Below are 24886 nucleotides of genomic sequence, written 5' to 3' on the forward strand. Positions count from 1 at the left end.
AGTGGTTTTAAACATCTTTCCTATGCAGCTTTAAGGGATATGAATTTCAAAAAAAAAAAAAAAAATTTAAAATGGTCGAGCGCACGCATTCGTCAAATCTGTATGGATGACCCATAAAACACAAAGAAAATGCTATTTTTCTAAATTTTATTTTAAGTTTGGAAATTGAAAACCAATTTCGAGTTTCTTCAAGCAAATAGTAGAAACACAACTCTATATTCTTGCAAAATTTTAAAGTTGTCTGAATTTTCCCCTCATTTGAATTTTTGTGTCTATGTGAAGGAGAAAATCATCATTTAAAAAAAAGTCACTAAGTTTAAAACTGATTTTGAAGACAAAGGAGTTAAAATACAACTTCAAAAGTAAGGTAGTTTTTTTACGGTACCAAGCACATTATTGGGTATTAATTCCAGCAAAGCTAATGCATTCCTTAAAGATTGAGATTGAAAAATAAAATGCTTAATTATGAAAAAACTGAAATATTTTCAGTTTTTGAAACTCGGTTAAAAGTCAACTATAATAACTTCGAAAATTTTACTGATATCAGATTAATTACTCTACTCCATACATTGCAATAACATATAACTTTTATGTTTTCATTAAATAGTTAATAAGATACAAGCCTTCAAAAATGCAACATTTAGCATTAATGAGAATGCTGTTCAATTTGATCAATTGTCAATCGCATGTAACTATTCAAATAAAAAATATTAAGCAAAAATATTTCAGGTATTTTTTATACAGGTATAAAAGGAACCTGTATACCAAATTTCATAAAAATCTGTTACCATGCGGCCACCACTTTTTTGTGAATTTTGCTCATTTCGTATGGAATGACCCAATAGTGAATAACAGAGCTTTAAGCAGATGACATCTCATTGAAGCTGAGAGCGCCAACGAGACTAGATTATTCAATAATGAAAAATGAAGCACCTCATAATTTTTGAAGTTGGTGATTTTGAAGAGCAAGATATAAAAAGTGTTTTCATACTTAACTTTGTTACTTCAATTATTTTTTAACTATTACAAGCAGCTCAGCTAGTAGAGAAAGATTTTTTTATGTCTCAGGAGGTTAGAGAATTATTTTCGAAGCACAATGGGCAAAAAAATCAAACGAAGTCATACATTCTAAAAAGCATGAGCTTTTTCACCATCTTTTGTATTTAGCTGTGCTGGTAAAACAGAACGACACTGGGCACTGATAGATTAGTAATACGATTCCCTGCTCTTCTGAATTCCAAAAATCATGCATTAAAAGTTTTCCAAAAGGTATAAAAACTTTATCGAGATGTTTTGTGTAATAACTTATTAGAAAGTGAATCAACATTTTAATTGTTTCTAATACTAATTTTTATTCATATTAAACCGATTTTATGACCACTTCCTGTTAGCTTATGTGTGTTTGGTACCGCACTTTGGTAATACATATTTAAGAAACTCGACTTCCCAAATGAAAAGCTGAAATGCCGCCCCTGCACTAACACACATATACACACAAACAGACATTTTCCAAAAATAGTCGAAATGGACTCAGCACACCTCAAAACGTTCGAATCCGTCAAAATTCGAAATTCGAAAATTTGCACGAATCCAATACTTTCTTCTATACATTAGATATAGAAGAAAGTAAAAAGAACAACACATATTTAGCCGAAACTTTGGTGGAGGTTCTATAATGGTTTAAGGTGTTTTCTCTCAGCATGGTAAAGCAGGATTTGCGTTTCTCAATGGAAGACAGAACGCTGAAGATTACCAATTAATACTAGAATATCATCTCTTACCTTTTGCTCATCTGATTCCTGTAGATAACTGGTTATTTCAGCAAGATAACGCGAGTGTACACACAGCAAAATGTACAAAAGAATGGTTCAAGCGCTGGGGTATCAGTTATCAAATGACCAGCTCGTAGTACGGATCTTATTCCGATTCAAAATTTTTGGGGGACCATGGTTCGCCAAGTTTATCGTGATTGCACCAGTACCAAACCACAGAGGAATTAAAAAGGGCAATACTTTCAGCATGGAACCATACACCAATGCAGCTGTTGGAAACTCTTGTGAAATCTATGCCTAGCCGCATATTCGAGGTAATTCAGAAAAATGGTCGCCCAAATCGTTTTTAAAAGTTAGTAGTTTACACTGATGGCTAGATTTAATGCAGTGTTAATTTTTAAAACATTTCAAATATTGATTTTTTTTTTTTTTTTCAATTTTTCCATGTTAATAGCAAAATTACATTTTCCTAAATCTCTGCTTTGTTTTGCTAAAGTAATTGCAAATGTAACTTAATTAAACTCATTATTTTTGTCAGCTTATAATTGTGTTTACGCAGTATCGTAAGTTTGTAATTTTGTAATTCAGCATTGGTTCATTTTTGGATATTAAATTATTAAGTATTTGAATAAAATTCTACCAAACTTCAGAGTTTCTTACTTTTGAGTTAATACTTTTGTCCAGGCTTTATTTGTTATTAAGATATTAAAGTTGAGAATTGTTTTAATAAAATTATTTATTTTATAAAGTTTATGAGTTATACTGAGTTTAGAACTATTAAGTCAGTTATTTATCTTAATTGGAACAAAAAAAAGTAACTGAATTAAATTATGATTGAAAAAATGGAAAAAAAAAATGAATTTATAATTTTGTCCAGCGGTGCATTTATATGTTTCTCATTAATTTCCAAAACCAAAACTTTTAGCAATCACTGATAGCAACATTTATTCATTCTACGGCGTTAAATTAACATTTTCGAACGAAACTTTCTCGTAATCCTGGATTTTTTACCTTTGAGTTTATACATTTATCCAGGTTTCATGTAATGATAAAATATTAAATTTGCAAATTTTCTAATTTAATGAATTGTTTGATTTAATTGATAAGATGTACTAATTTTAGAACTATTTCTTCAACTATTCATCTTAACTTCAATGAAAATAATTTAAACTGAGTCATGTTATAACTGAAACAAAAGAAAAAAAAATGAGTCTATAATTTTGTCCACCACTGTAATAAAATGATATTATTTTGAAAAAGTAATAACACAAATGAACCAGATGTATTTGAAAATAGCCTCACGGTCATTAAAACTGTTCCAAATCAGTAAATTGTTTCTATAATTGGTTATAAGTAAAGCAATAACAATAATTTTGAAAGAGAAAAAATACAGAACAATAACTCTCAACACAGTTCAATAATATATTAATATTTTTTAATTAAATAAGGTTTTTACAATGAACGTCCAGTTTTAAATGGCCACAAAGGTAAAACAACGAGATCAAATATTATCAAACGTGGTAATAATTTACACAAGGTCATGGAATTTGATTTTCAGTGAAGAAAAAAAATCTGTTGACTTTTAACCAACAGGGAATAGTGTTGTACGCAATATAATTAAAAGAATGGAAAATTTGGAAAGACATCAGTTCAAAAAATTTTAATCGTTTCTGAAACTGTTTGTGATGTAGGCAAAATAGCAATGGGTTGTAAAATCATTTACAGGAGGAAGTTCAGGAATACAAAATTTGTTGTACTGCCTCCTTATCAAAGCCAGAACGTTACCTTGTGTGTTTAAAAATGTTCAAATTATTCGTCTGAACTTAAACATAACGTCGCTAGAAAGACGGATGGGCGTATCTCAAAAAAATCGAAAAATGAGTTATGACCGCCAACAGAAATATCCAAAGTCGATTTTATAATATGGCCAATGGGCGTATCTTTACAATAAATAGTAAAAAAGCTACAGTCCCTCACACTGTTGGCGGTTCTCAAGCGCTGCAGTGAACTGGAAATCTTTAAATTAGTTTTTTGCAAAATGCTTAAAAGTGAGATACGCCCATTCGCCTTTTTAGCAACGATAAAATCCAAATAGAACACCAAACAAATAAATTCTCAAAGAAAAAAAAATCTACTTACATTGTAATCTTACTAAATTCCTGGCTCTTGGCTTTGATATGCTTGAAATTTCTTTTCCAATCTTCGGCCGTAAGACAATACTGACTTACGAAATCCGCCAAATTAACGGAGCCAAGCACCACCCAGTCCTATAACAAAGGAATCTATATAAGATGTCGAAGAATATTTTGTAAAGTATGCTCCATTGCGCAACCACGGGAGAGGTTTTCGGGTTAAAATGTGTAGAAACTATCTTCAGAACTCCAACACATTCATTCCCCCTCCCCCAACACAAATTAAGGTTTTAAAAAAAGTATTTAAACTTTCCAAACGGGATAGGCTTTAATAAAATAGCTAACTGATTGGGAAGCAATCACAAGTTAATTTCCAATTCTTAAACATATTACAAGTAATATTTCGTGACGAGACTCTTTCAATCTATATATATAACTAGGGGGCTATCGCCCCCTGCTCGCTATCGCTCGCCAACCCCCGGAACTGCTTACGCAGTTCCCTGTGGATCGCTTCGCGATCCATGCTCGCTTCGCTCGCTCGCTGTATGCCAATACATTAGCCTAGCTAAAATTTTCCGTAAAAATTAAAGTTGGTAATTGCATTTAGGTCACCATCCATTTAACCAATATGAAAATTGCGTTCATAATGTTAATTTGTCTGCTTTAGCCAGATTTTCGACAGTTTAACTTTGCTGTATGTAAGATGACTGCCTTGGCAATGTGCACAACTTTACCATTATAGATACAAAAGTGTCTGTCATTGCTTTGGAGAGATTGCACTTCTACCTGTTGGTCCGCGGAAGGTATTTTATTTCCCTTCTACCACCCATTGGAAAACCAATGAAGGCATTCCCCTATCCGCCACCTGGGGACGCGCCCTCTAGGGGTTACAGGCTCCCCCGAGGGATGTATTTACATTATTTACACTCTTATATATTTACATATTTACACTCTTATATATTCTAATCTGAGAAAACTTCCTCATATACACAATTAAAAATGTCCCGTTTGGGAGCCACAACTGACACTGTTTCAAAAGATCTTGTTCTTAATAATGCCACATAGAGCTGGCCATGACTAAAAACAGGCTCAGAGAGCACCAAACATATTTTCTCAAACGTTTGTCCTTCTTGTTGTTATTCTGAATCCTTGCCACGTCACGAACAAAAAATGGTTTAACTAAAAACGCGAAAACTCGCCAAGGCTACTTTGCTTGCACAATACTAAAACTACTATAACCCTAAACAAATTTGGCGAAACCTTTCAGCTGAGAATAAAAGGAATAAAGTAAATTCTTTCTCGGTTATTCATTTTGAACTGAACTGTCGTACTGAAGCAGAGAATAGACGACGCTCAAAGCGCCTACGCGTTCAAAACAACATTGCCGATGAACATGATTGTGGAGCAATGTGTGAAGAATGCGAATTTTGTGGTGCTCTTTATTGGCAGAAAGAGCGTAATACTGCAAATAAATATACTAAATGTTGCCATGACGGAAAGGTGCGGTTACCGGCATTGTGTGACGCACCTGATCTGTTGAAGGAACTGCTGACTGAAAATTCCCCAGCCGCTAAAAATTATCGGCAGCGAATCAGAGAATACAACTCTGGAAATGGCTCGTCTTAAATTGGATTCAAGAACGGTTTCCTGCCTTCTTTGAGCTTTTCTTTGCTGATTAAGGTTGAAATGGGCCACAGCCCGACTCAAACTCATCTCAAAAAAAAAAAAAGTTCGTTGAGTATTCTGTGATTCAAGATTTCAAAACAACGTAGAAGTTTGTTTACATGATTTATCGGCGAAGTGTTGCCAACAGAGGTTTAGAAATTCACCCCTTCATTTGCCGGCACGTAAGAGAATTATATATATAGATTCTCTTACGTGCCGGCAAATGAAGGGGTGAATTTCTAAACCTCTGTTGGCAACACTTCGCCGATAAATCATGTAAACAAACTTCTACGTTGTTTTGAAATCTTGAATCACAGAATACTCAACGAACTTTTTTTTTTTTTTGAGATGAGTTTGAGTCGGGCTGTGGCCCATTTCAACCTTAATCAGCAAAGAAAAGCTCAAAGAAGGCAGGAAACCGTTCTTGAATCCAATTTAAGACGAGCCATTTCCAGAGTTGTATTCTCTGATTCGCTGCCGATAATTTTTAGCGGCTGGGGAATTTTCAGTCAGCAGTTCCTTCAACAGATCAGGTGCGTCACACAATGCCGGTAACCGCACCTTTCCGTCATGGCAACATTTAGTATATTTATTTGCAGTATTACGCTCTTTCTGCCAATAAAGAGCACCACAAAATTCGCATTCTTCACACATTGCTCCACAATCATGTTCATCGGCAATGTTGTTTTGAACGCGTAGGCGCTTTGAGCGTCGTCTATTCTCTGCTTCAGTACGACAGTTCAGTTCAAAATGAATAACCGAGAAAGAATTTACTTTATTCCTTTTATTCTCAGCTGAAAGGTTTCGCCAAATTTGTTTAGGGTTATAGTAGTTTTAGTATTGTGCAAGCAAAGTAGCCTTGGCGAGTTTTCGCGTTTTTAGTTAAACCATTTTTTGTTCGTGACGTGGCAAGGATTCAGAATAACAACAAGAAGGACAAACGTTTGAGAAAATATGTTTGGTGCTCTCTGAGCCTGTTTTTAGTCATGGCCAGCTCTATGTGGCATTATCAAGAACAAGATCTTTTGAAGCAGTGTCAGTTGTGGCTCCCAAACGGGACATTTTTAATTGTGTATATGAGGAAGTTTTCTCAGATTAGAATATATAAGAGTGTTAATATGTAAATATATATAAGAGTGTAAATAATGTAAATACATCCCTCGGGGGAGCCTGTAACCCCTAGAGGGCGCGTCCCCAGGTGGCGGATAGGGGAATGCCTTCATTGGTTTTCCAATGGGTGGTAGAAGGGAAATAAAATACCTTCCGCGGACCAACAGGTAGAAGTGCAATCTCTCCAAAGCAATGACAGACACTTTTGTATCTATAATGGTAAAGTTGTGCACATTGCCAAGGCAGTCATCTTACATACAGCAAAGTTAAACTGTCGAAAATCTGGCTAAAGCAGACAAATTAACATTATGAACGTAATTTTCATATTGGTTAAATGGATGGTGACCTAAATGCAATTACCAACTTTAATTTTTACGGAAAATTTTAGCTAGGCTAATGTATTGGCATACAGCGAGCGAGCGAAGCGAGCATGGATCGCGAAGCGATCCACAGGGAACTGCGTAAGCAGTTCCGGGGGTTGGCGAGCGATAGCGAGCAGGGGGCGATAGCCCCCTAGTGGTATAATAAGAGGGCTAAATTGGTCTCAATAAAACGAAAAAAAAAAAAAAAGATCGTGGTCACCCAGCAATTCCAGCGCCGCACAAATCCTTTTAGAGAAACTTAATATAAGGAGAGGACGCCTACCGCATCGGATTTTCTGAGGTTCTTTCCAAGACTCATCGAGAGACTGAAACCGTTATTAGCCTTTATTTAACAAAGTAACTATACAGACTTTCATTTTGGTTTTGGCTTACATTTACTTTGCTAGAGTTTTAAATAGTTATTTAGTAAAATAAATGTTTTTCTCCTTAAGACTAACGGCATTCTTCTCTCGGATTTAGAAACTTTATGTAACGATTTCGGAAGAACGATTAAATGACCGAGCTCTTATGCACATTCATGAAGACATTGATGCATCTCAGAAGAGGTTTTAAATGGTCTTGAGAAAAAAAAAAAAAAAAAAAAAACAAGCAAAATGGATGTTAAAATAAAGGTAATGAGAAATATATTATGTTCCCCTCGTCCTCCATTTTTCTTCGTTTCAAAATCAGTTACATCAATACGAAGTATTAATTATTAAAGAGCAAGAGACATAAATTACACTATTAAAAACTACTAAGTCATAGAAACTGTTTGGTTAAATAGATTAAATAATATTTTGAGCAACAGAAATAAATGAGAATGAAAGTAATAATGTTCAATTTTTAAAAAAATCCTTCCCAGAAGCCTCGTATAACCATCTTCAACAATTATTCAAAAAAATTCAGCTTGAATAAAATACATTTTCTAGTTTTAATGCAAAACATATACAAAACTGAAATTAGAAAGTTACAATTTTGCTCACCCGAAATCTTAGTTTTGCTCTCTCCAGATTCGCGAAAAGGGTTTCTGTCTTCTTATAGAGTTCAAGGAAGCTGTGGGCGTTCCTGTCCATAACAATGGGGAAAATTAAGTTTTCTTGCACATCATTCACTCCCCGGAAGAGCATGGGGATAGAGATGAACTTTTTCATCTGGTTGTAGTACTTAGCACGAACTTCTTCGATAGGAGGACGAAACTGAAGACTGCCATTCCTAAAATCAATGAGGCGTTTTACGAACGTTTCGTGCAATCAGGTTTTTGCATTAATTATATCTTAAATTAACAATCAAACACTAAAATAATATCAGAATGAGTCAGTATTTTTTTATTTAGTGTTTATTTAAAAAGACTGAATTAAAATCGGAAAATATCCGAATTCGTCACCTCACCACCCCTGAGAAAAAATTTTACCTCTAATATAAGTCAACCCTCCTTCCCTCTCAAAATTTGAAACTCACCTTTTTGTTACATAAATTGTTTAACTTATGCTTGAGTATACGCAGTAATTGTTCAAGGGAGAAATGAACAAGGCTCCAAATGATGGAGTCCTGCAGAGTGCTATTCCAGATATTAAGAGTAGAGTTGAAAATTTTTCATTAGTAGCAACCTATTGGCATTTCATAGCAAAAAAGAAGCACATTTAAGCATTTCGCCGCCAAAAGAAGCACTTATAAATTAGGAGTTTTTTTTTTTTTTTTTGAAAGTAAAACTAAGCCCCATTAAGCGCGTTTAACGATCTGTGAGAACTAATCAGAATGAAAGGAATCTCAATCGTTTAAAAATAAGCTTTGGAACAAGTTCATTTGATGAAAGAGAGATTTTATTATTGTATAGATAATTCTTTATACCTACCGGTACACTAAGTCTATTTTCATCTCGGGTAGGTGCTCATTAAGTACCTCTAGTCCCAGTTGGTACTGGTATTCTAATGCTTTGTACAATTGGCGATCCCAGTGGGCCCTCCATGGCCTCATATGTTCCGAAGAAAAGCCCTATAGAAAGCAGCATTCAGGTTCAGTTAAAAACAAGTAACTATGGATAAAAATCATTAGATTCGTACAGTACTAGGATGAGCAAATTATTTAATTATACCTTCAGGAGATTCAAACACGATGTATAGCAATACATTTTGTTCCAATGTTTAAAGCTTTCCCATGGCATTATTATTAACTAGAAAATTGCCCGTCAAAGTATTATGGGTGAAAATTACTGTTTTACATTCGAACGAAGCCATTGCCTGTTTGGTGATATTTTGATAGTTGAAATTGTAACACTAACTCCAGTGGATTAACCCTAAACTCCAGTATGTAGCGTTCATTGTTGACCATTTCTTCGTTTCTTCATTCCCCTGAATTGGCACAGTCTTACCAGTAAAACAGCTAAGTTACCGAAACAAGTTCAGCCTTGTCACAATAAAGCCTTTCCCCGCATGTTAAAACATTATCCAAACATATGAGGCAGTGAGAAGCAAAGGAATGCAAGTGGACTATTTTAAGTTTCGATTAAAACGCGTTTAAAGATCAGATCCTAGGCAGTCTTTCATTGAAATGTTTTTCTAAATCATGCTGTACAGCAGCACCTACCAGGGCTACTAGTACAATCTCTTGCCCCAAGACAAAGGGGAGGTTCATCTACCATTTGTACTGGTTATCTCCAAATTTTTAATTTTGCCACTTGCATCCCTTTGCTTCTCACTACCTCATATCATGTAATTATCATGCCGTGGAGCGAGTTTCATTCTTGAAACTCGCGGGTTACTCGATCATTGGCTATTATATATATGAGGATTATTACGTTACGTTGAAACGAAGAAAAGAGAAATATCTAAGTTACATACGCAACTGCTGTAAAAGCACTTATTTTCGCGAGTCGTAATTTGAGAAAATGAAGATATCTGTGATTTTTCGAGCTGAAAATTTCGCGAATTTCATATGAATAGAACAGAACCGAAAGTTAAAAAGAATATATTTCGCGAGGCTTAAATTTTCGCAAGAATGACGGTCTCTCAAAAGTTAAATCATTGCGAAAATAAGTGCTCCTACAGTATTTGTTTTACTTATTAATATTATTTAAAAAATATTGCTGAAAGCTGCTGATGTTTTCTCGTTACCAGTTTCGAATATTTCAAATAATTAATCCCTTTAACATTTTTTTATTTCTTAGCAGCCTTTTCTTCAGCAACATTTATAACTATCAAAGCAAGGTCTATCGCGAATTTTAAAGCGTGAAAATGATGCAAAGATTTGAAATTATCTTTTACTAATAATAAAGCTGAAAGTCTCTCTGTCTGTCAGGATCTCTGTCCGAATCTCTGTCTGTCAGGATCTCTGTGACGCACATAGCGCCTAGACCGTTTGGCCGATTTTCATGAAATTTGGCACAAAGTTAGTTTGTAGCATGGGGGTGTGCACCTCGAAGCGATTTTTCGAAAATTCGATGTGGTTCTTTTTCTATTCCAATTTTAAGAACAAAATTATCATAAGATGAACGAGTAAATTACGAAATTATCATAACGTGGAACCGTAACATGGACACAAGCCAATTGGCGAGATACGAAATTATCATAACGTGGAACCGTAACATTTGTACAAGCCAACTGGCGAGAAAATTCACCATACATTATTTGTAAATATACAGGCGAACCAAAAGACCTTTTAATTTTTCTATTACGGGCAAAGCCGTGCGGGTACAACTAGTACAGTAATAAAATATGTATTATTTTGTACCGTATAAATTCTAGGTTTTCAAAAAAAGTCAAGGTAAACGCAAAAAGATTGTAAAAATAGAGCAGTTCTGCTCCGAAATTATACTTGAAATTATACTTTTAATATCAAAGTCATATCTTTTTCATTAGTTCAATCGTTACCGTCGAAACACACATACACTGTTTGTACTTCAACGGTAACGGTTCAGTCCGAGGAAAGTAGAGGTTATGAGTAATAATGAAAAGCATTTACAAACCTGTTCTTGTAGTTTAACAAAAATGCTACGAATGTCAACCAGCACATCTTTCCACTGCTGTTGCTGCCTTAGCAAATCAGTGTTCATTAGTTTCAGCACCTAAAACTGAACTGTATTAGTGTTTGGTTTTATGAAATAGTAGCTTACATGAATGTATGCAAATATTTAAACAAGTACAGGTTATCAATTCTGCGATTCCCGTTTCTGCAAAAGCGGGGAAAATTACTGTTTCCGTATATCATATCTCAAAATTGGAATTTTTCATAGACTATTATCATTATAGTCCTACGGAGAAACTAAGCAGAAACCGAAGCAGTTGGAGTCTCTGAATACACGAAACACACTCCACTTCTTTGTCACACACTCTAAAACAAAAAAAAATCGATACGCCAAGAAAGAGTTGTCAGAATGAAACGAAATTTTATGTACGAGAGAGCAACATTGGTGTAAGAAAGTGATTACAAAATGAAAGCAAAATGGTAAATTATTACTAGAAAAATCCCGAAGGAATGGAAGTTTTAGTATCCTGTTGAGTTACTTTTAGCGTGATTGTACGAGGCGATACAGTCGATCACTGATGCATGACAGTCTCGTACGATATTTTACGTCACCTCGTACCCCATTTAATGCAATCGCGCCACTCATTCGATCAAACACAGAAGCTGTTTAATTTAGCGTCTTAAATGCTTTCAGGTATGCTCGATTTGTGAAAAATCAGGGCATATCGCATTCCAGAGAAAGTGATAACGCGCAAAAGGAAGTCCTCTGACATCCTGCTGTGTAGCACAGTAAATTTAGGCCAAAAATAGGGTCGATGCGCCACAAATTTATAATTAACTGAATTTTTCAGGATTAGTTCCTGAACATGTGTAGAACAAATCCTGAAAAGTCCTTTACGTTCCCACGTGAGCTTCTATCCAAAATGGCGGATCAAAGATGGCCGTTTAGTACTTTTTGTTTTCCTCATAACTCAGTCAAAAATGAAACTTTTTCAGTTCTGGAAAAAACCGCAGGCTCTAGAAGTAGTATTGTTTCGATGCATAACTTAAAATAACCAATAAAAAATTTCTAACATTTGTTTTTACACCAAAAACTGAAATTTCTGTGTTCTATGTAACATGCAACAGAACACATAAGCTACTAAAATAAATATTTTTTTACATTTGGGGGGGGGGACTTTTTAAAAAATATTTTCCCTTATACATTGGTCAATAGTTGTTGTTTTTCAGTTTAAAAAAATGTTATGTATGTTTAAATTGGTGCTTGTGTTTTACCGACATTTCCCCCCTAAAAAATATATACATATATGATCTGCAAATTGTGTTTTTTGTCTGAAATGCAAAGTTTTCGGTGTGAAAATTTAATGCTGATCTGTTTAGCTGTTTGAAACTACCATAAATCGTAAAATAGTTCCAAATTCCTTTTGTAATAGTAAATGAGTTGAAAATAAAAAACACTCACTCTAACGATAGAAATTCGTCAAAAATCGTTCAAAACTTTTTTTCTTTTAATAAAAAAATCATTGTTATCTCAAAATGGTATTTTTCGTACATTTTAGGTTGCAAATAGTTACTCAAGAATGATTTTTTTAAAACTATGTTCCCATATAATTATGTGACAATGGAAATAATGTCGGTGAAAGATCACTGCCTTCAACTTTAGGAAGTTCTTTTGGGGAAGTTAAACTTCAGAAGAAAAAAAGGGTTATTATTAAGAAATGAGCGTTATGTTCAGTCTTCCATAGTTTTTGACCAGGATGCTGCTGTTTTCAAATCAAACGATAATTTACGAGGTATCTCAAATATGAATTAGCCCCTGAACTACCCTCGCTTTTTGGTTGGGTTTCTCTGCGAAATAACACACACAAGCGTGGCAGCTATCATTGAATTAGTAGAGCCTTTTCTTAAGCCACCCAGCACCAATCTCTTTATCCATTAAAGATGAAGGATTTCTTATTGCTCAAATACTTTACATGTCTTCAGAAAAAAATTCTTTTTATGTGAAGCAGTGGTTTTTAATGGATACGCGTATGCATTATCAACTAACATTGGGAAGAAACAAAGAAAAGTGATGTCGAAAACGTCTGAGACTAATGCTTTTTGAAGATAATGTAGCGGGAACGACTTTATAGCCTAACATTTTGCGGAATTCTGAGAACAAATCAAGATTAATTCAAATTATGATGGAATACTTCCGATTAGGAGGAATGACTGTTGTACAAGTGGATAGGGAAGCCAATGTATTAGTTTCCTCCTCAATTGCAATAAAAACATGCCAGAACAGCTCCAGACCAGTCGCAGTAATAGGTACTGATACAGATCTGCTCTCGATTCTAAGTGAAAGAGGTATGTCTGGAACATCATTGCATTTTTTACCCCCAAACCAATTTAATACAAAGAAAAATGTTTCAATATATTGAAAGTACAAGAAGCCTTGGGTCCTTTGAAGGATCCTCTTCTTTTGCTGCACGCAGCCACAGGATGTGACTCCGACTCCACGTCAGCTATATTCAGAAAGGGTAAATCTTGAGCTTTCTAGTTGATAAAGGAAAATCTCAAACTGCTTTCTCCGATCTCACAGCTCAGCAATTTTCAGCTTGATCCGTCCAGAAAAGGTCACCCAGATTGTGGAAGTTTTGCTGAAACATCTTTTTGGAGAGAGTAACTCTTAATTTTCTAGACATCTTTCGATACAACCGCTATAATAATTAAGTAACCAAAACTCCTTCAAAATTTAAAGCTTGGCAACTCTTCCACCCACAAGTGCAGTTGCTTTACAGCATCCATTTTGTGTTTATCCAATAGTACAACAGTGGTTTAGGAAAAACATGAATCCAATTAAGTGGGGATGTGTTATGAAAGGAGGTGGACTGTTTACAACGCTTTTGTCACTTCCCGAAGTTTTCAAAGAAATTCCGTATTTAATGTTTTGTGACTACAAATAAACAGTAATTATGTGAGACTGTGATCTAGATGCCAATGAAAACGCAGACCTTTAATGTTCCAAGTTTTGCATGCATTGTTTTACTGTTTAGGTGAAACATGTAAAAATTCAACTTCTGTGCACAGTTTCGAAGATGAGGATGATGATATTGAATGTTGATGCTTTTTTTTCTCTAGATTTTTACTGACATTATTATCTTCTTTATATATTTCACATGCTTTTCAAAAAGATATTATATGTCAGTTTTCAAAGTACTAAATAAATGATATTCTGCAATTTTTTTGAAAATTCATTATAAGGCCACTTTTTTTCTCTTATTATATTCTGATTCCAAAGCTAGAAATAGCAAGATTTCTTTCAGAAATGCAATAAAAGATACTTGATTATTCAATAAATGAAATATATCAATCATTTTGCAGTTCGTATTTTAAAAAGAATGCCATAAAAAATTCTTTATTTTAGTAGCTTTTTCGTTCTGCTGCATAGTACGTAGAAATTAGAAATTTTAGCTTTTGATGTCAAAACAATTGTTTGAACTTTTTCATTGGTTATTTTAGAATATATTTCGAAACAGTATTAATTTTAGAGCATACAGGTGTTTTTAGAATTGAATTTTTTTTTATTTTTGACCGAGTTATAAGGAAAACAAAAAGTAATAGGCGGTCATCTTTGATCCGCCATTTTGGATGAAAGCTCACATGGGATTTTAAGGGACATTTCTGTACCTCAGAGTCAGAGGAACGTAAGTCACATTATGATAATTTTGCAGTAGAGCGAAAACACAGAAAATAATGATTTTGTTTCCTAGTTGCAAAGCTATTATATGAATTACACTACAAAATATGACTGTTAATATTTTAAAAATATGTCTTCTTCATCCCTTGTTGGTTAATTTTTGCACCACTTTTCAATCATTTACATAATTAAAGAATAAATGATTCCTTGTATCAGAACTGGACTTACGTTGTTGTGGTTTTAATCAAAAACAGTTCCGTGCCAGAGGGCCATACTAACGTAAGTCACATCAATCTACTTTGTAAGAGAGTGTAAAAACCAGGGTTGTGGGTTTGGATTGAAATTGATCAAATCTAACTCCGGAAATTCTAGAGCCTTTGACTCAGACTCCCTTTCTAAATTATTTCGACTCCGACTCCGAATGACTCCATAGCACAAGCAGAGTTTCGTACTCAAAGGAAAAATGACCAACTCCAATTTTGACTCCTGTATTTTAAAACGTCATATCCCGGCGCCAAATCCGACTTCTTTACCTCAAAATCAATTAAATTCCAACTCTGCGTCCTTGGCTAAAACTGAAAGGAAGGATTTCATTTACATAGGCAAAACATAATTGTTAACTTTAAAAAAAAATGTATGCTGTACTCCTTGTTGGTTCATTTTCGTACAATTTAAGAATTAATTATGTAATGAAAGATTGAATGACTCATTATATCAGAACTGGACTTGTGTTACTGTTGTTTTACACCAAACGCTGTTTTAAAAATGTTTAAACGGTTTTACAAGTAAACTGCAAAAGTTCATAGTAGAAATTTAACGATACTTAGCAAAAAAAAGTAATCAACAGTCAGAATTAGAACATATAAGCAGAACGTATTTAATTTTAAAATGTTGTACAGAAACTGTGATCATCTATAAATTGCAGATGATCTCAAAACATTAGTCCGGAGCGGTTGAACCATCTTCAGGAAAGTTTCCTTCGTTTCCTCCTTCGTTCCTTCTGGAAGATTTTCAAAGTCAGGTATATACTTTACAATAGGAATCCAATGCGTTTAAATTCATAAGGTCTCTGTACTTTTCATTACTTATCTTTTTTAGTGGTTATTCTTAATTTTGGAATTGCCTTTGGAATAACAACTCTTTCTTCTCGTTCATTTCTTTTTAATTCAATTGTTAGAAAGGCTTCAGCTGCAAAGCTGGTCTTACAATACAATTTGCTATCTCCTTTTTGAAGCTGCAACCAAACTGCATTCAATATCAAGAATGGCTTATCATTAGTGTTTGTCTTTCTTGAAACAAAAGGAGCTTCTTTGCTCCTCAAATAAATAACCTCTAAAAAGTCTTCAAGGCCCATCCTTCTTCAACAAACGGGTTTTTTTTTTTTCTTGAACATGAACTAATAAAATTAGCCCAGTCATTTGCAGTGAAGATAGTGTGCTTTTTTAATTGCTTTTAGATTGCTCTATAATATTATGTTTCCCATCAACTTCAATGTGAGTGTGTCCAGCAAGCAGAAACTTGTGGTTTATTTCTTTAAAGTTGAAATGTTGTCTAACATCCATAGGTAAACGAAAACCATATTAATATATTCCTATTTTGGCCATTGCAATTATCAGTCCATACCCTTAAGTTTCCAGTAGGATTTTCAGAATTTTGAAGTCATTTGTACACGTGAATATAAGCATGATGCAATTTCATTTCCTCATCCAGCTGTTACGTCATATCAAATCATACACCAAGTTTTGTGGATGGTTGTGTCAAGAATAGTATGATTTAATGTCCAGAGTTTTCTTGAGTAAAAACTTTGAGAGCTCTTCAAATCTGTAGTAGGAAGACATTTTTGGGTAAAGACATAAACGACTGTCTTATCTTTAATTGCACAGCCTTTTAGTTTATGTTCTCTTTTTAACTTATATCTCAATGAAGCTGCTTCCAAGTGTTTTACTTTTTTAACTTAAATTTATCTGCGTTTTTTAACTGTTCTTCCATTTTTTTTAATTCACAATCTAATTTGTCACAAATATTACAAGTGTCCTTGTCTGGCAAGTGGAAGGATAAATTGAAGTCTTTTGAATATACCCACTTTTTCTCTGCTTTATTTTTTTCTTTCACGCTCTCATCGACGTATAGTTAGTACACTTCAGAAATGTTTAGACGATTGTCCAAGTATTTATGTTTCGATCTTTCCTTGCTGTAGTGGCTTTCATTCACTGGAAACTTCAAAATGTTTTTTTTTTTGGATTATATCTAAGCTATTACTTGTTAGTTTATTTACAGGAATACGCCTACCCCTCTGGTCTAGTATCACCAACGTAGAGTCACTGGCTTTTTCTAAAGCGATTCTCATAAAGGTTTCAGAGATAGAGAGTGTATTAAAAAAATTTTGCAAACTACTGTGTTGTTGAAATTTAAAACAAATGTGTAGCTTCTGGTTTTGTTTCCCTTCGTACCGTCTCTTTTACGTTGTCAATAGAAACAGTCCATTTTTTACTCTTTTCCTCCTTTTCCTTTATTTTGCTTTTAAATTTTTTTCATTCCCATCACAAATCATTTCACAATAAATCTGTTTAATTTATATTTCTTTAACCAATATTATTCCTCTAATAACAACGATATTTTTTCTCAACATGCATTAAGTAATAATTCAGAGACAGTTGGTGTTAAGTGGACTTACGTTTTTCTGGCTCAAACAGAAGTTGGGACTTACGTTCTTATAACTTGGCTCAGAATTTATTTTTTTAAATTTCACTTTTATAGCTCTATGCGGAATAATATTATACATACAATGCAGTAATAAACGGAAAATCGCAATTTTTGGACTTACGTCTGTCTGGCTCTGAGGTACAGATTTTAGGATTAACTCTACATGCTATAAGGATCTAATTCTGAAAATATTTCTTAATTATAAATTTGTTGTGTAAAAAATCCTTAATTTACTGGACTAGTGGGTGACCGAGCATTGTCCTGCTGAAAAATGGCTCCTGGGATGGGGCCTTGGTGAGCCAATGTGATTGAAGCATAAACGAATCGTTATGCTGTCATGGGGCTGTGGATCAATATTAGGGGTGACCATGTTTCGTAAAGGATAGCACCCCATAACATTACCTCAGTTGTAGGCGCGGTGTGCCGCTGAAACAAAGAGGCACTATGAGGAAGTTCGCAATGCGTTCTCCTTAAGGGTATGAAAATGTCATCATTGCCCAAATACGATCTGGATTCATTGCTAAAGACGATCTAAATCTATTCGGCTGCAGTCAAATCCTACCGATCTCGACACTACTTCAAGTGGAGGCAACAGTGTGAATGCCCTAATAAATCTTTTGCTTTTCAGCGGCACATCGCATCCACAGCTGGAGTGACGTTACGGAATGCTATCGTGTACGAAACATGGTCAGTGGTCACCCCTAACATTGATTCACAGCACTATGATAATCTATCGGTACGTTTGTGTCATGCTTCAGTCACATGCGTTGGGTATTCATGACGGGACTCCCAGGAGTCATTTTTTAACAGGAAAATGTCCTCTGTTGTGTCCCACATATATGCATCTTAATTTTATCGTATTATTATCTGATAAATTATGTAATGCCAGTTTTTTTTACAGGATGTACAATTTATCAGATTTATACTTCCGTTTTTTTTTTTTTTTTTCTGATTATCAAAGGAATGAGCATGAAAGGGATTCCAACTGAAATGTTTGCCCTGGGCCTATGTTGTTATGATTGGTCGCTGCCACTAAAAATATGCACTCTCAGACGAAACATAATATTTGTTAACCAGATCGTAAATACGCCAATAACTCCACAAAAAGGAAGGGCATGTGAAAGAAGCAGCCTTATTAAAGTCGTGAAATAAAAATGTTGCTAGTTCTTGGCCATGTTTCTATTGTTTCTATTTAGTCAACTAAGTAAGTCTATACATGTATGTGGGACCAGTGTTGAAGTTATACGACAATTTAAGAACACCTAATTATTATCCTCAATGGTATTGGTACCCACCATTTCGTTGACTACGAAATGTTGTTTGCGCAACATCCTGTTTTCTCGGGATAGCCTTTCGACAGCTTGTTGCAGTTTCCGGATGTGAGCGTCCAATCCAGGTGCGTCATCCCACGTGACAGCATTTTTTTCGTCCACCACCCTGGTGAAGGCGCGTGCTGCCTCCAACATGAGTGGCTGCTGGCTCAGAATCATGTGATCAGCAATTGTCTTGTAGAAGTTTACTACCTACAGAAACACACAAAACATCAAAATATCTAGACACTTAACCCTAATTTCTAAGTTGAAGGGATATTTGTTTCTGGGACAAAAAAAGAAGAAAAATCATTCACTACATTGGTTCTACTTCTGTTTGAACTCAATCAAATACAGTAGCACAAATGAAAGGTAAATTTAAATAGAACTGACATAAATTTCAAACAAAGTTCTGACTGATCATAGAAATGTAGTTGATATAATCTGCTAAAATTTGATCAAATGAATATTTTATAACCTTCTTATTTCTGAAGAAAATAAGTCATCTTTAAGGAATTTCCATTCGGGTTCATGTGCAGCGCTTTGGTGAGAAGAAAAAAAGACTCTATACGATTTAAACTAACAAAACATTACAAGGACTGTCACTTAATGTGAAGACATTTATTTTCATGCATTAAGGGGAGAAATGCATGTTCGCAGTTCGTATGAAATTTTAACTATTGAAGGATTATTGAATTTTAATTATTTTACTTATACAGGAGTTTCGAATGTTTTCCTGATGATTCAATGTGAGCAAACAAAGTTATGTATTAAGAAAAAAACCGCATCAATCTCACAGACGGTATTGGGTAGTAAAAAAAAAAAATAGAAAAATAGCACATAAAAGTTGGCTACAATTTTCTGCAATAATACAATTTTTGGCAGTAATACTTTCTGCTACAATTTATCACATAACCAAAAAAAATTTACGTGAAGGCTTGATGGTAAAACTAATGAATTTGGCGATGTTTTCATACCGTTGGGGCACAGTGCCCCCTCTCCTCCTTTACGAGGGGAGAGGGCAGCACTCTTCAATACAATCGATGTAGAAATCATAGAACAAAAGAATCTATAAAACAATTTTTTGAATTTTGCTCTCTAATTCGAACGCAGATGAACCAACAAGCCAAACAGTGACATTAAATAATTTATTTATTTATTTATTTATTTTGTACGCATTAAGATTTTTTTTTTAAATGTTCATAAAAGATTTTTTTTTTCTTCGTAAGATTAAATGTACGTATGTGAACCTTTACCAGAAAACAGTAGTCAGAATGATTCAAAAGTAAGAGAATGTTGTTTCCCTCACCAAAAAGTTCTCTCGGTAATCACCTTTGTGTTTTATTTTCGAGCTAAGAAAACTATTTTAAAACAACTCGCTTTGATTTAGTTGTCTGACAACCTCCTAAAAATTGGCAAAATATTAAAGAAAAGAAAGAAACTCTGTAGTAAACGACTTTTTAATTATAAATTGCATCCAAATTCTTTGATGCCGCTTTTGAAATTAAATTCAGTTTTCAAATATTTGAAAATCATGAAAATACAATTTCAGAAAATAAAATGAAAAGTGACTTGCTTGTTGTAGCGTTTTAGCCTGTGTGTAGTGTCTTTTTGCTTTTTCTTCCAGTTCCAAGATTTTTCCTGGAATGGGGTAACCAAGAACTCGCAGTTGGCGAACTTCTCGCATCAGAGTAACCAAACGCGGACTATAGCTTACTTCCGGTTGACCTCGTTCATTCAAAAATATCACAGGGCGACCAGTGTCCAGCCTGTAAAAAGTAAAAAAAAAAAAAAAAACAACCAACACAATTAGGAGAAAACCCAATTAATTATTCATTTCACAAATACTGAGGCAAGTTATATAAGGAATTCCGCAGTTTCATTATTCGTGCTACAAAGGAAACTTATCGTGACTGATCCACGATCTAAATTCAAATTTTAATGTTGATTCAGAGCAGTCTTAGCCCCAAAAGTCTTCTATTTAGAGCTTTTCGAGACGCACATTAGGTAATATTTAAAATTCAAATCGGTAAATTTTCGAAAATTGATTTCTTTTTACAATAGATGTCCTTTGAACAGCAGTACGTTAAAAAATAGCAGTAGTTAATATACTATTAAAACTACTACCACATAAAAAGAAGACAATTTAAATTATACCATGATATGTTCGGTACGACGACAAATATATAATAACTAGCTGCGTCGCCCGGCTTTGCACGGTCTACCTCAAAAGCCTCAAAACAGAAACTGGAATTTTATTTCTTCATATTCGAGAAAAAATGGCAACACATCTTTCTTCTCAGTGATTTTCATCACGCTACAAATTTTAATAAAAGAATTGTTGAGGAAAGTTGAGATGAAGCACTGAATAATAATTTGAATGGAGGAAAGCCTTCGAAAAATAGAGATTTTATGTCGAAATCTAAATGTCATATAATTAATATTTTTAATTGATATCTCCGCTAATTATTGTTGGAGGATCATATTAAATAGTCAAACATAAAGACGGGAAAATTACGAAAGATCGATACCTGGTTCGATGGTCAGTTCACTGGCGTTCGGGAGAAGTAATTCGGACATAAATGAATACATAGAAACATACATAGACGCATAAATGCATACATAGATACATACGCTCAGTTTTTAATTATATAATATATTAATTAGATAAATAAATATACAAATCATTTTCTTATCTTTGGTGTTATGTACATGCAAAAAGAAGATAGTGCAAAAAAGGGGGAACTAGAGATGCGCACGTAATTATATCGTTTTAAAACATTTTACATTCAAAAATAGATGCGACATTCTTACCCCAAACTTCTGTTGCGCAAACCATCCATAACTTCTTGCGACCATGTATCGAACTTTTCTTTGTTGTAGGTCTGGAAATCATTTAGTACCGCTTTGATGTCTCTTGCAAGATTCTGATAACCATCAATGTCACTCAGCATGGATTTGCTCAAAGTAGACACTTCTCGAATCTTAAGAAATTCAAACACAGTATTTCATCTTTATTTAAATCTCAAATAAGACATTTTAAGGATTTTCGAAGAAACAACACAGTTGTTTTTCAATAAAAACTCATACACAAATTTAGACTTGAGAAAAACATAAGGTGGCTTTAGTTTAGTTAAAAGATATTTCATGCGTAATTGAAATTCGCTGAACCTAAACATGAAATAAGAAATCAAACCCGTTAAATAAATCTTAATTAGGGATAACATTAATTATTTTTTTATCATAGTAGTTAATTAAATCTATCAGGTAAACGTAACTTGATATTTTGGTACACATATACACTATATGACCAAAAATTCTGGGACACTTTCAAAAATTCACATTTTTACGGATTTCTTGTGAAATAAAAGACCAATTGCTCTGTAATTTTTTTCACATAAAAGGTATACTCCAGTTACCATTTTCCAACAAAAGTTAAGTGTAATATTTATTTAGGAGATCAGCAACAAATTGAGGAAACAAAAAAAGGTTTTTGATCATTTTTCATTGTAAATAGCTGGGAATAAGCTATAAATTTCAGATATAAGTTAAAAACCTATCTAGAATTTATTTTTATATTTTCGTGAAAGTATCTCTTATACTCCGTGGGTATAAGCATTTCTTTCAAAAATGCAATTTTTTTTTTTTTTTTTTTTTTTGAAGGTATTCGGTTCATATCACACAGAGTTTTCCGTTAAACGTTACTAAACTTTCAGAATATATGACCGCATATTAGAGAAACGTAATAATAAAATTCGAAGTAAAAATATTGAAAATTTAGTGAAATATGAAAGTTTAAAGCAATAAATTTTTCACTGCGCATGCGCGAAAGATAGCAATTTATAACTTTCATAATCGGAAGCCCAGATATATTCTACAACTCATAAAAAAATTCCATCTTGATATCTTTAAAATGTAAAAAGTTATCAGCGATCTAATGAGCCAAATTTTAATAATTCTTGGCAAGGCGACGAATCGTGAGGTATCGTTCACAAATAATCTGCTTTTATCGTGAATCACTCTGCAATAATAACAGGAAAGTGCTGCCAGTTTACGAACTACCCCTCACCATTCGTCGCCTATCCAAGTATTATAGAAGTTCGGCTCATTAGATCGCTGATAACTTTTTAAAGATATTGAGGTGGAATTATTTTATGAGTTGTAAGATATATCTGAGCTTTAGATCATGAAAGTTATAAATTGATAGCTTTCGCGCATGCACGATGAAATATTAATTGCTTTAAACGTTCATATTTCCTTAAATTTTCAATATTTTAACTTCAAATTTTGTTATTATGTTTCTCTAATATGCTGTCAAATATTCTGAAAGAGTAGTAACGTTTGACGGAAAAATCTGTGTGATATGAGCCGAAAACCTTCAAAAAAAAAAAATAATAATAATAATAAATTTGCATTTTTGGAAGAACTGCTTATATCTCCGTGGGTATATGAGATGCTTTCACGAAAATAAAATAAACAAATTCTTGATAGTTTTTTAACTTATTTTTAAAATTTATAGCTTATTCCCAGCTATTTACAATGAAAAATGATCAAAAACCTTTTTTTTTGGTTTCCTCAGTTTGTTGCTGGTCCCCTAAATGAATAGTACACTTACATTTTAATGGAAAATAATAGCTGGAGTACACCTTTTATGTGAAAAATTACAGAGCAATTGGTCTTTTATATCTCGTGAAATCTGTAAAAACGTTAATTTTTGAAAGTGTTCCAATACTTCTGGTCATATAGTGTAGGTACAATCATATATAACAACGTACTCCTGCACGTTTGATGCACTTTGAATCCATTGGGAGACCTGGAATTCTATTTTTTTCAAATAAACCTTGAAGTGGCCACTACTGAAGCACTATTAAGCACTGGCCACAACTGGTGTGTTTACCTTAAGGTCTATAAAACGTACCTTGCTGTCCAGTTGTCTGATCCATGTGACATTATTGATGAGTTCAGGACTACAAAGAATTCCAGCTGTGGCGTCGTTTTTTGCACTGGTGGAATGGACCATAAAGTCTTTCTGAACGGTTTTCATATACTCCATTAACTGTCCCAAGAGCAATTCTCTGATGAAAGGGAGAAATTCAGAATTTGAAATGTATTTTAAACACAGTATTAAAACGCCGATGAATTTACATTCTGCAACTCTGAGTCCATATAAATGTACAAACTGAAACCTCCCATATCGGTCTATGGGAGTTTGATATGAATGCTTATCGTTTCAAGAAAAAGCTTTTGTTTACAGAATTATGAAGTGATGAAGTGAGCTGACTGAGCAACAAAAATATGTTTCTAAGACAAGAGTTTAGCAAAACACATATTAATTCAAATTCTATCTGATCGAGACAATAAGCGGTATTTTAGAAGAGGAACAGGATTTTTGGGAACATAAAACCAGCGTCCGTTTCTGTATACCTAGAAATGCCAACATCAATACTGTAGTATTAATTATCTATGTTTTTTGTATCTTTGTCAGAGTACAAATCATTTCTAGAGTACATTTTAACCAGTTAAATCAATTGACTCAAAACAAAATCTTTGGTGTAAAAAAAACTATTAATTATTATAAAAATGATACCAAAATCAACTGTCTCAAACAGTAAGGAGTTATCTTTTTGTAACTTCTAATTCTAAACATTAATTTTTTTTTTTAATAAAGCACATTTTTTCAATGCGCAACAGCGAAAAAGAAAAACAAAATGTTTAACTGAATACATTTTGAAACTGCATAAACAAAATAAAAGTATTAAAAAAAATCTAACGTAGGAACCATTTCTGTGCAATACTTTAAAGACTCAGTTTTAAGTAGAGTAAATTGTTTTTGACCTTTTATTCTGTAAGAAACAAATTGGTTAACTTTTTAATTCGACCATGCGGAATAAATTTGTTTTTTCATTCTCCTCAATGGTATATTTTTTCTATTGCTAACAGTCAAATATTTATCCGAATATCAGTTTACTTTTATAACAACCAAGTTTTTTTTTTTTTTTCATTTGTGTGCGCGCGTGTGTGTAGGGGAGACTATTGTACCTTGGACCACTTCTAAAACTTTTTGGCTTTCAAAAAAAAAAAAAAAAAAAATGTGTGATTTTTATAGTTTTTAGTTATTAAAACTTAACTTCAAGCCTTTCTGCATAAGGAAAAAAATGTTTTGGATTATAAAAAAATATTTTTCTATTTTTGC

At 33.6% G+C, this 24886-nt stretch overlaps 1 protein-coding gene across 1 annotated transcript in view; it reads right to left on the reverse strand.

Annotated features, from left to right (window-relative positions):
• Positions 1-24886, reverse strand: part of LOC129235279 (cytoplasmic dynein 2 heavy chain 1-like) — a 288399-nt gene that overhangs the window by 198972 nt on the left and 64541 nt on the right. The window contains 8 exon segments of the mRNA XM_054868999.1: positions 3912-4039; positions 8025-8253; positions 8894-9033; positions 11003-11101; positions 18679-18906; positions 20270-20462; positions 21508-21677; positions 23612-23768. Of these exon segments, the coding sequence (XP_054724974.1) occupies positions 3912-4039; positions 8025-8253; positions 8894-9033; positions 11003-11101; positions 18679-18906; positions 20270-20462; positions 21508-21677; positions 23612-23768 (1344 nt within the window).

This window comes from Uloborus diversus, chromosome 2, assembly GCF_026930045.1.
Source record: "Uloborus diversus isolate 005 chromosome 2, Udiv.v.3.1, whole genome shotgun sequence".
Classification (NCBI taxonomy): Eukaryota; Metazoa; Arthropoda; class Arachnida; order Araneae; family Uloboridae; genus Uloborus; species Uloborus diversus.